Here is a 12247-nt window from a genome sequence, read left to right on the forward strand (position 1 = left end):
ATTCTTTGATTTCCTGCAGGAAATAAGGCCCTTTTTTTTTTTTTTTTTTTTTTTGAAGGACTAGCATTGTGTTAGCCAAACCCTTTCTCTTAGGATCTGGGGACATAGCTGAAGTCTCACTGTCAGGTGACGGATAACAAACCTCATATTTTATTTTATGATTTCCTGATAGATGTTCCCACCAGCCTTGCAGATAACAGTTAAAGACAAGCTCTGCTTTATTCAAGGAAAAGACGGCCATCTCTTATGGTTGTACCCAGCCATGTGGGTGCCAGGAGGGCTTGGGCTACACGAACAATTAGGGTTTGGGAAGGATACCAGTACACGATGTAAGAAAGAGCAATCAGCCAAGTCAGTTTTTGGTTTTCATTTCTATTTTTTTTTCCTTTTAATGAAGAAACCATTAAAGATAATGCATTATAAATTGTTAGGTAAACATGAGGCCTGAATTTTAACAACATCTAGTCTTGCCAGATGAATGTGTGCCAAATCTAGTCCCAGTTTGTGGATATCAGTTGGCACTGCTTAGTATTTCTTAAGCAAAGTCAAAGTCAGTGAAATGTTTTCTGCCCACCTCTTCTCGACCCTCATTTATTCCTCTTTAAATGCCAAGAGTGGTGTCATTTACTAAACTAACAATAATATGGATGTGTCTGGGGAAGTAGAGCTAAAGACTTAAAATTCATTTACTGTCACATTAGTTTATTCCATGTGTTTTCAAGCAGATCTTTAAAGTTTCCAATTCCATGTCAATTTCTATTTAAAAATTAGAAAATATTGGGGAGGCAGATGAAAATATTTAGCTGCTAGATTAATTCAAAATGTCAGTACAGTTGAAAGCAGAGCTTTGGCTCAAAGTCGAGAAGACAGATTATCAATTTATAATTGTAGAGTTTGTTCGAATTTGTACAATTCAAAGGTGCATCAAACCTTTACGGATTGATAACCCTATTTGAGAGCTAAATGCCCTGGTCGTGTTCTGCTGCCAATGATTAGCAGAAGTCTATGTCCTAGAAACCTTCCCCATCTTAGGCTATAATGAATCTTCTTGTTGGCAATTACCAAAGGAGAATCCTGAGTTTGAATACATTAGGGAACCCTGTCTCATTCATTTGGAAACAGAGGGCATAGGAAGAAAAGCCTCAGAACATAGTAATGAAGAACCACAGGCTTTAGAGCCAGGCATGTCTGGGCTTGAATCCAGCTCTGACCCTCACCGGTATGGGCAAATGACTTAATCCTCTGAGCCTCAGTTCCCTTATCTGTAAAAGGGGAAGACTAATACTGTCTCTTAGGACTGTCATGTGCCTAAAATTTGATACTGTACAAAAAGCACTTAGCATGGTGTCTGGATGGTGGCAAAGAATCAGGTAAAATGCACGGTAGCTATCATTATTGTTATTATTAGTATTATCCCACTGGTGGAATAAACATATTTGCTGTCCACTTATTGGCTAACTAGAGCCAGTAGATAAGACATTAGCCAAGCTTCAATCTTCTTTGATGGCCGTTGCCATCTGTTATGCTTTCTTAGTTTTTTGGTTCTAATTCTCTCTGAGTTGGGTCTGCAGGTTTGCCATAAATTTTAACAAAACAATAATTATTTTACACAGGGACCTCAGTGCTTTGAACTAATGATAGCTCAGCTGCTTTATTTTGTTCCCTTTGAACAGGCCAGTGACCCCAGTACCTATGAGCTGATACAGAAAATTCATACCCTGCAGAAGCGTCTCATCAGCAAGACAGAAGAGGTGGTTGAAAAAGAGCTGCTCCTGCAGGTAGTACTTTCGTTTTCTGTACTCACCGAGCAAGCATGTTTTCTGGGCATCACCATCTCCAGGACTGTTTTTCGAATTGGCTAGTTGGCAGCATTGCATGCCCCATTTTTAACTGTAGATGGCAACAGTGACTCACACACAGAGAACAAACAACATGATTAATTGCTCTTTTATGCTGCCATCACTGATATTTCAAGAATTCTGGAAAATTAAGTTGGGTAATGTGAGCTTTTATCCCTCACTTCTCTACAGTTTTATTTGTCAGATTCTTTTAAATACTTTTCTTTATATCTTCATATAATGGAAAATGCTATGATTTTGATTTTGAAAATAAGCTTTCACATAGAGCGCAGATGATCTGTCCTCTTGAAGATTTGTGAGATGCACTGGAAGGAAAGACTTCTTTTTGTGAATTGTATGCAATCAGTTATTCTGGAGCAATCAGGAATGGTAGCATCCTTTCAGGCCTGTGTCTTTTGCGAGAATAAGCCATCACCACCATTATCACCACCATGCCAAATACCGTGCGGGTGGCTTTCCCTACTGGTCTCGGTTCCTTTTCACAGTTTGGGGGCGTGGGAGTGGGTCTTATCACCCCCAGTCAGCAGATGAGGAAGCCGGGCTCCCAGAATTCAGTGTGGACAAGAATGTTAGCTCCGGTGTTTGGTGGGCTGAGTTGAATCCTGTCTTTGCCAATTTGCAGCTGCATGAGGGTAACCTCTCTGCACCAGGGATTCTTAACCCGTATTGTGGGACAATAACAGAACCTGTGGAAAGGGACGTTGTGAAGATGGAAAGAGCTTAGTATTCTGCTTGGCACATAATGTCTAATGGACGTTGGCAATTATTCTTATTATTTCTAATTCCAAAGCCTGTAATCTTAACTGCTGGGTTACCATTAGTAAGAGCAGGAACTTCTGTACGTGAGCAAGGGGTGTTTGCCCCTTCTCTTTTACACTTTACCTTAAAAAAGACATTTTCCCTGAAGTTGGGTATATGGTAAGTAGCTTTCCAGAACATAGCTATGCTGAGTGGCCCATGGGAGACAGTCCTCTTTCTTATAGATGAGACTTTGGAGTCAGAAAGATCTGGTCTTGAATCAGCTCCAGTGCTTTGTATCACATGACTCGGGAGACTTACATAAATTCTCCAAACCTCAGTTTCTCCATCTGTTAAATGGGGACAATAATACTGAATTTCATTATGGGAGGAAGATACTCTCATTAGAGTATACAACTTAGAAATCCTGTTGTGAGGGTAACCACTTAGTGCATGGGCACTGGGGTCTGGCAGGCAGTCTGGGCTCTAAGCTGTGACTCCACAAATGAAGCCATAGTCCCGTCCCAAGGCCACACAACTGGGAAGTGGCAAAGTGGGGACTCAAACTAGACAGTCACCTCCAGAGCCCACACTTTCTACCGCTGCATTACTTTGCTTCTCTTATTACTGCCTTGTTGGTTTTAAAAAGAAGATTTTGTGTTTGCCAAACCTCTGTGTTGTAAGCTTGTTTCGTATTTCATTGACTGCTCTAATTTTATTATTTCTTTCCTTCTATGGGCTTTGGATTTATTCTGTTCTTTTTCTACCTTCTGAAGACTGATGCTCAGCTCACTAATGTTAAATCTACTTTTCTATTAGAAGCATTTACAGGTATAATACGTCTTCTAAATGATTTCTTGAGTTCCTCCCCACAGGTTTTGAGATACGGCATTTTCATTTTCATTTAGTTCTAAATATTTTCTGTTTTCAGAATTATTTCAGAATTATTTCTCCTTCGAGAGTAGTCTTAAAAAGTAGACACTATTCCTCCTGTGGTAATGAAAAGTACAACTTTAAATTTCCAGATATACATACAGTTAAGTTATCTTTTAGTTACTGATTTCTCACTTTTTTTGCATTGTGGTCTGTATTCTTTTTTTTTTTTTTTTAATTTTTTTTTAACGTTTATTTATTTTTGAGACAGAGAGAGACAGAGCATGAACGGGGGGAGGGTCACAGAGAGAGGGAGACACAGAATCTGAAACAGGCTCCAGGCTCTGAGTGGTCAGCACAGAGCCCGACGCAGGGCTCGAACCCATGGACCGTGAGATCATGACCCGAGCCGAAGTCGGACGCTTAACCGACTGAGCCACCCAGGCGCCCCTGTGGTCTGTATTCTACTGATTCTTTGGAATTTGTTGAAACTTGCTTTTGTGACCAGCTAAGGTGGTCAGTTTTTGTAACTGAAGCCTGTGTGCTTGAAAGGGTGATGTACTCTCTAAAGGTTCAAGATTCAGGAGTCTCTATGATGTTTATCAGATCAGCCTTCTTTTTATTTTTTTTATTTTTTAAATGTTTATTTATTTATTTTTGAGAGAGAGAGACAGAGCACAAGCAGGGGAGGAGCAGAGAGAGAGGGAGACACAGAATCCCAAACAGGCTCCAGGCTCCGAGCTGTCAGCAGAGAGCCTGACACGGGGCTCGGACTCACAAACCGTGAGATCATGACCTGAGCTGAAGCTGGATGCTCAACCAACTGAGCCACCCAGGCTCCCCAGATCAACCTTCTTAATTGCATTGTCCAGATCTGTATCTTTCCTAATTTTTTTTGTCTGCATAATCAATGAAAGAAAGTTTAGAGATTTGTCTATTTCTCACTTTTTTTTCTTTGCTTTAAGTATATTTTACATTACGTTCATAAGTTGAGTAAAAGGTTGCAATTGTTATTGCTCCCTGGTGAATTGTTCCTTTAATATTGTGCAAGAACCTTCCTCAATCCTTAGTACTTTTACTTAAAGAATTGTCTGATATTAATTTAGCTCTACCTGGGGTGTTTGTGCATACGGTCTCTATACTTTTAAACTTTTGGTGTCTTTATATTTTAGGTGAGTCTCTTGTAATTAAAAAAATTTTTTTTAAATGTTTATGTATTTTTGAGAGAGAGAGAGCGCAAGAGAGCGAGTGGGAGTGGAGGAGGGGCAGAGAGAGAGGGAGACAAAGAATCTGAAGCAGGCTCCAGGCTCTGAACTGTTAGCACAGAGCCTGATGTGAGGCTTGAACCCATAAACTGTGAAATCATGACCTAAGCTGAAATCCCACGCTTAACTGACTGAGCTACCCAGGGGCCCCTCTTATAATTAAAAAAATTGAATCTGATATACAGTAAAACCTTGGAGCATAATTCGTTCTGGAAACATGCTTATAACCCAAAGCACTCGTATATCAAAGCAAATTTCCCCATAAGAAATAATGGAAACACAGATGATTCATTCTATAACCCAAAAATATTCATATAAAAATGATTACAATACTGTAATATAATATAAAATAATAATGAAAATACATAATATAGAGAAAAATAAACAAATTAACCCGCACTTAACTTTGAAAGCCTTCGTGGCTGGTGTGAGGGAAACAAGAGAGAGGAGGGTTATTGTGTAGGACAACTTTCACTATCACTAACGAATCACTGTTGGCTCAATGGAATCTTTTTCTGTATGGGGGCCATCGTATACACACTTACACGAATGTCAACAATAGTACAGTATTAATAAACTCTTGTCATATACTGTATTTAACGTAACTGGCAGCAGAGGAAAGGGGCTCTATGTGCTGGAAGCCTGACCTAGAATGAAGAAAGCATTCCTAAGCTTACTCTTGGATGGACAAACAAAGGACTGTCCATAGGTGCTTTGAAGTGGCAAAAAATACACTAGTGCCAGTTGTGGACACCTTCCAATATTTTGAAAAATCACTGATTTTGGAAAAACACCACAGCCTAAGACTGAGCATCTGAGTATGGGAGATGATCACCCACAATCCTGCAGAGAGAGAGAGAGAGAGAGAGAGAGAGAGAGAAGAGCCATTGGCTCAGAAGAACCATTGTGATCATGTGACATTCGGTGTCACATACTGCTCACATTGCAAGACATCGCTTGTTTATCAAGTTAAAATTAAAAAGTTTTAAATTTGCGGAATACTAGCAGAACAAGTTACAATCCAAAGTTTTACTATATTTGTCTTTTGATTGGTACATTTAATCCAGATAATTATTGATAATTTTAGGTTTATTTCTACCTACTTATTTTCTATTATTTACCCTGATTATTATTATTATTTTTTTGGTTTGAAAAAGGTCTGTTCCTGCTTTCTATTGGATTGAGTTTTCTTTATCCCCTCTTTTTTCCCTCTGCTGGTTACTTCTCTCTCCTCATTACTCCCTACTCTCCTTTTCCTGGTTTATCTATTTATTTTTTCTGAATTGCTGCCACCACTCAATGTAATTCTCATTTTCTGTTTCATGAATTTCCTCAAAAATTGAGCATGCGTAGAGGACGTCAAATCTAAACTAATCTAAAGTTGATCCATATGCTTATTCCTAACAATACAAGGACCGGGAGTGCTTTAATGCTAAATACTCACTCCAGTTCTGCCAGCATTAGCCAGCATCATGATTTTATAGAGTCAATGAATACTTATTCAGATTTACCAAGGTGTTTACCAGTTTGGTTTTTTTAATTTTTAAAAATATTTATTTATTTTGAGAAAGGGCGGGTGAGGAGGGGCAGAGCGAGAGGAAGCAAGAGAGAATCCCAAGCAGTGCAGAGCCCGATGTGAGGCTCGATCTCATGAACTGTGAAATCATGACCCGAACCAAAATCAAAAATCGGATGCTTAACTGACTGAGTCACCCACCCTCTTAAAAAAAAAATTTAAGTAAGCCCTTTGTCCAATACGGGGCTTAGACTCAGGACCCCAAGATTAAGAGCCACATGCCCTACTCACTGAGCCAGTCAGGCACCCCCTGTTCTTTTGTTTTCTATTTCTTCATATCCTCAGTTCCTTTCTTCAAGGTTCCATCTCCTTTTGGAGCCTTTCATAGTTATTTCAGTGATAAATTTTTCAGAGGTGAACACTCTCCTTTGCTCATCTGAAAATGTTTTTATTTTGGCCATACTTATAACTGATGGAGTCAAAATTCTGTTTTCTGTGTGTACTTTGAAGCTGGACAGCCTTTGTGTTGGTTTCTAGCAATGGCATTGAGAAGTCTGCTATTAGTCTCATTATTCTCAATCCTCTTCAGGCATTTTGTCTTTGCTTCTGTTTGGTTGCTAGTGCTTCCCATTGTCTTTGGTGTCCTGGAGTTTTGCACAATGCATTTGGTATGAATTTGGTTTTGATGACAGTGCTTAGGACTTGCTCTATTTCCTGAATCTGAATCTGTCTTTGAATAGTGTCTCCTTTATCTTCTTTATTCACCCCTTCTGGAACTCTTACCACATATAGGTTGGGTTTTCTCATTCTTTCTTCCTTATCTACTGGACTCTTTGATATTTTTCTTCTCTTTATCTCTTATGTTACTTTTTCTCAGCTTTATCTTATTATGCACTAAGGTGTGCTTCTCTGCTAATAGCCAATTGAACAAGACTTGTTTTCACTAAATTTGTTTTTATTTTCTAGAGGTTTTTTTCCCATATGACTGGTCTTTGTTGATAGTGTCTTGATTTTTCTTATGTTTTTTGTTCCTTCCTTTATGTCTTCAAATAATTTAAACATTTATTTTATAGTCTTTATCTGATTGTTCTATAATTTTAAGGCCTTGGAGATCTTTGCTATTGTGTATTATAACTGCTGACTTTCATTCATGATGGATCTTTTTCTCTTTGTGTTGTAATTTTGGATTGTGGACTCATTTTCAGAAAAGCTTTATAGGATTTAGGAATGGTTCAGGGTATGCCCTTTCATTTGTTTCTGCCAGGTACCCTAGGAGTGATGAGTTGCTTAAGATATTTTTTTATGTTAAAATCTCACCTTGGGACTTCCTGGACTATTTGGTTCATGTATATTAGAACCCCAAACTCTTGTGATGGAAGAGCCATGGATATAAGTTCTCGAGACAGCCAACATTTTTTTCCCCACTCAAAGCCCAGGAGAGATTGTTAGGTTTCTTTGTGGTCTTACTGTGCCAGTGGGTGGATTTCTATCTATTGTCTCTTTTCACTGAGGGTGTAATGCTGTTAAGTCCCTAACTTTATGTGGAGATGTCTCAGTACCAGTTACCCACTTCACACAGGCCTAGCACCACATCTTTTATCCTTTTATGGCCATTAAAACCCAAGCCCGTTGTTCAGTGAGTCCAGCCACTTGTCCCACTCAACCCCCAAGAGGTAGCTGCCCTTATATGCAGTTCACCCTCTGAATTTGACACCCGAGGATCAGACTACTTGTAAACTCCATTTGGTGATCGAAAGAATGTGTTGTTTTACTCAGCAGGTCTAATGCTTTGTGGACTTTAGCTTTCAGTCTGCCATATTGTCATAAATAGAAGTTTCTTGTTTTCTCTAATCCCTAGTTTTTTAGCCATAAAATGGGGACTTTTACCCCATTTTATCCCAGTACTTACCCACAGAATTGAATGTGTTAAGTATATAAAAAGATTTGCCAGTATGCTTGGTTATCCTGAACAATGTTCTCATTAACATTATTATTAGTAGTAGTATTAGAACTATTAATATTATTAATCACAAAATAGTTTTTTACAGTTCTCCAAAGTTTAACATCCAGCCTCACTGCTTTTTATTCAGTTCCTCATTTAATCTTTCTTTTGGATGGTTGGGTTGCCCTGTGCCTGCTGCAAGTTTCCTTCTGGGGCTTGCACATCTCCAGACAACATGCTTTATTATCTTGGGGAAGCCCCAGGTGCTCCACCGGATTTGACAGTTGCTCAGTTTCATCTGTTTTATTAAATTATTTGAGAAATTCTCTGCACTTAGAACATTTTACAATTAGAAAGATTTTTGGTTGAATTCTTCTGAGTCTCAGAACATTTGTTAAATGACTATTTAATTTGTTGCATGGTGATGAAGAGACCCCATCATTTACCAGCAGCAGATAAGATAGAAGCCTACTTACCCCCAATAGACAGTGAGTTCTTTGAGGAAAGTCACTTGGTAATTTATCTCTTTAACCCCGATGCCTGATATGGTAGCAGGACACACAGGAAGTGCTCAATAATGACGGACAGGCCTGCTGCCTGGACAAGTCCTACTCAGCCTTTAGGCCTCAACTTAAATGGTGTTTCTTCAGGGGGGGCCCTCTTCCTAGATTATGTCTCCTGGTACAGGTTACCATATTTTGACTTCTCTTTCACGCCCTCATTACATTTGTAATTAACAAAATAATTATAATTTTTTGTTTAATGACTCCTGCTGGACCGTAAGATTCACAAAGGCAGTGCCTGTGTCTGTCTTGACGATCATTTCATTCCTAGTTCCTTGCCCACAGATAAATATTTGTTTAGTGACTGATTAAATGTTGAAAGAATGGTGGTCCTTCAGTAAATGGTATGTCTTGTAGCCATTTAAGTTCTGACTTTGAGCTCTGACAGGTTATAGGAATTATTCTTCTTATTTGCCTTTGCATTTTTGTTACTAACTTCTAACTTTGGAGGAGCCTAGTATTTACTCTGGGTTTATGGATCTATACACTTGATGCAAACTGTCAATGTCCTTTCTGTGTGCCAAGGCATGCTGATTCATGGGGTGTGCTCGAAGTTCTCCCCTTGCTCAGGGTTAAGGTGAAAATGGTTCTTGAGCTTGACTTTACAGCTTCAGTGATAAGATGAAGAAGTCTGTATTCTTTCCAGAATTGGAGTCTAAGTTGTGAATGTGAGGAATTTCTTTTCTCTTGCCCACCAGTCTACTCTCCTCTTCAACAAAGCAAGGGCAATGCAAGCATACCTGAGATGTGCCGCCTCCTGGTGGCCTCTTCTTTCTGTTTTTAATGCATTTATTCCTCATTTATTCTGAATCCCTTGTGTTAATGACTTCTTTAAAAAACAAGAAAAGCATCTGGAGGCTTAGGCAGGCATCCATGTCATGAGTAACTGCTATCCATTACCCAAGTATTAGTGCATCATCATCACCATCATCATCATCATCAAGATGGGATTCCAATTAACGGTATACAGCATGACAGCATTACAGTAGGAAGCTTTAACCTCTTGCCAGAGGCACTTAAACACACAAGAAACATACACAGCATTTGGAACTTGTTTTTTCCAAGTGTTTAAAGATCGAGTAGCAAGCTCAAATATACCCACCCTTAGGGCCAGTAACAAGAAAGAGCAAAGTAAAACTGTGTGTCGTGATCAGAAATGGCAACATGAAATGGACAAGGGCCTCAGAATCAGAGGCAAAAGGGAGTGGGGGGGGACTGCAGTGCATGAGGGGCTGCGGGTGCCATCTCTAGGAAGCAGCCTCACCCCACCCTAGTTAGTTGCGTTCTCATGTCATCAGATCTTTAATTTTTCAAGAATAACTTGAAATGTAGATTTTTATGCTCCCTATACTGAGTTTCAAATGTTGGAAACTTTAGAACATTGTATGGTCTTCCCAGAAATGCATCTGCCAACCACCCTTGACCCACAGGAGGCTGGTTTGCAACCTCTAGCTTCAAGGCCCAGGGGAGATAGAGATTTAAAGGAACAGCAGCAGCACAATCAACTTTACTTGCTTCAGTATCTTTGATTTAGTCCTTTGTCACGATTCCCTGATGGAAGTACAGAGCATAAGAATCAAAAGGTAAAGCGGAGATGAGGAGGGAGGAGGAGAGGCTCCAGGTAGTTTGCAGCGATGGACAGTCAGAGGTGAATGAGGCTGGGTTTCTTCCAAGGAGGCAAGCAAAAAGGTGGAGAAACCTGGGGTGTGTTTGTGGGGCAGTCATGGATGGGATTAATGAAGATGGACCTCCTTAAGATGTCTTTTCCCCTGCTGCTAATGTCTCTCAATTTTTTTTTACAAGCTTTTCTAAAACAGAAAAGGTATTCTGTGAATTATTAAAAAGACAAAGGGTTGCCTCCTGACCTCCCGATGCACAGGCGGCAGATGTATTTCTGGCATCCATTCAACTAACAGTTACTGAGAGCCATCTACGTGCCAGGGCACCTGGGGTTCCAGGGTTCCTCTTTATCTTGGTCTTGGAAGACCTTGTGGCTCTGCAACCACAGTGCAGTGTGAAAAGGGCTGTGATTCTGTACAGGATGCTATGGGACTCTGGGAAAAAAACCTTTGGTGTGGTCAGGGGTCTCAGTGTAGATTCCCCAAATCAGAGACTGAGACAGGGCTTGGGTTTCGGTAGTTTGGGAGGTTGTCTCAGGAAGTTGGAGTGGGGGAGCAGAACAGTGAGACTGGGAAGGAGGAGAAGCCAGTAAAGGGAGGGAGACAGCTGGATGCCCTGTGGACATCTCAGTTCCAGTGCCACTGGAATTTCTTTGAGGATCTACTGAAACCACTGCAGAATTGTCCTGCCAAAGGAGGGGAGGCTGGGACATTGTTCATTGACTCCCATTTCCCACTGGTTGAAAGTTGTCCCCAGGGTCATTGGGTTGCTTCTAAAGAAGATTGAGATACTTTAGTTGTATCCATGCCCACATCTGAGGAAGCCCTGGCCTGAGGCAGAAAAGCTGACTCCATGTGTACCTGAGGCTGAAACTGCCAGACTATTCCAGGAAATGATGGCCATATCAAGTGTGCCAGGAATGTCAGCCACAGCTGAAATTTCTAGATGGACTGACTGAGAGGATGAGACTCAGCGCTGTTGAAGGAGATGAGGTTTCCCAACAGGTCATGAAGACCAGCAACCAGGAGACCCTCTTCCTCTCAGGCCCTGGGTCACTTAGTTTCTCACTTGAGTGATAAATTGCCATTCCAACTTTAGAAAAGGCAGTGGGCATTTTCCTACCAAGTTTCCACTTGGCCTTCCCCCATTCCAACCTCCTGGTATCTAGTTGATATCCAGTAACCAGATGCCATGGTCAGACTGTGGTTTGTTTAAAAGATGGCACCCCGAATTTGCTCTAATCACAATCATCTTTTACTGCATGAAGCCTGTGCACTGGGCCCTGTGCTTTACCCACACAAAGACCTCAGGGGTTATGGTGAGCACACAATGAATGACAGCTGGCTGGATGGGAGGGTGAAATGATGCACGATTTACCTGAGGAGATGGTATAATTTGGGGGAAAGGAAATAAGCTTGACCCCACAACATTAACACTGAACTGTCATACCCATGGGAGCATACCACCTACGAGAGTGACAGACTAAATGACTCCAGTGAGAAAAGGACTCTGGTGAAGTTCAGGTTTATGCTGCTCAGGAAATCGCTATATGCATTCTTGATCATTTCTTGTGCCTAGATGTCTAGGGAATGGGCATGTCCCTTAGATGAATAAATAATGAACTGAACTGGAAATCACTGCTTCTTTGTTGGCATCTGGGTCCTGCCCTTTCAGGGTAAATTTTCTCCCTAATTTAATTTTATAACTGACTAGTTGCAGGTCTGGTTTACTTAACTATAAAATGGCTTGAGTGAGAGGAGGGTTTGAATGGATCAGCACAAGTCATTAGTTGTGCAGGGGAACAAACCTCTTATGGCACACTTTTAGATAAATCTTCATTTTTCCCAATCTTTTGATTATCTTACATTTAT

The 12247-nt window shown here is 40.4% G+C and overlaps 1 protein-coding gene across 4 annotated transcripts in view; it reads left to right on the plus strand.

Moving 5' to 3' along the window:
* The window catches only part of CFAP58 (cilia and flagella associated protein 58), a 106145-nt gene that overhangs the window by 53020 nt on the left and 40878 nt on the right, over positions 1-12247 (plus strand). For all 4 annotated transcript variants that reach the window (XM_042960776.1, XM_042960779.1, XM_042960780.1 and 1 more), the window contains exon 15: positions 1674-1778. In XM_042960776.1, coding sequence (XP_042816710.1) covers positions 1674-1778 — 105 coding nt within the window. The remainder of the gene's footprint in view (positions 1-1673; positions 1779-12247) is intronic.

This window comes from Panthera tigris, chromosome D2 (genome assembly GCF_018350195.1).
Source record: "Panthera tigris isolate Pti1 chromosome D2, P.tigris_Pti1_mat1.1, whole genome shotgun sequence".
NCBI lineage: Eukaryota > Metazoa > Chordata > Mammalia > Carnivora > Felidae > Panthera > Panthera tigris.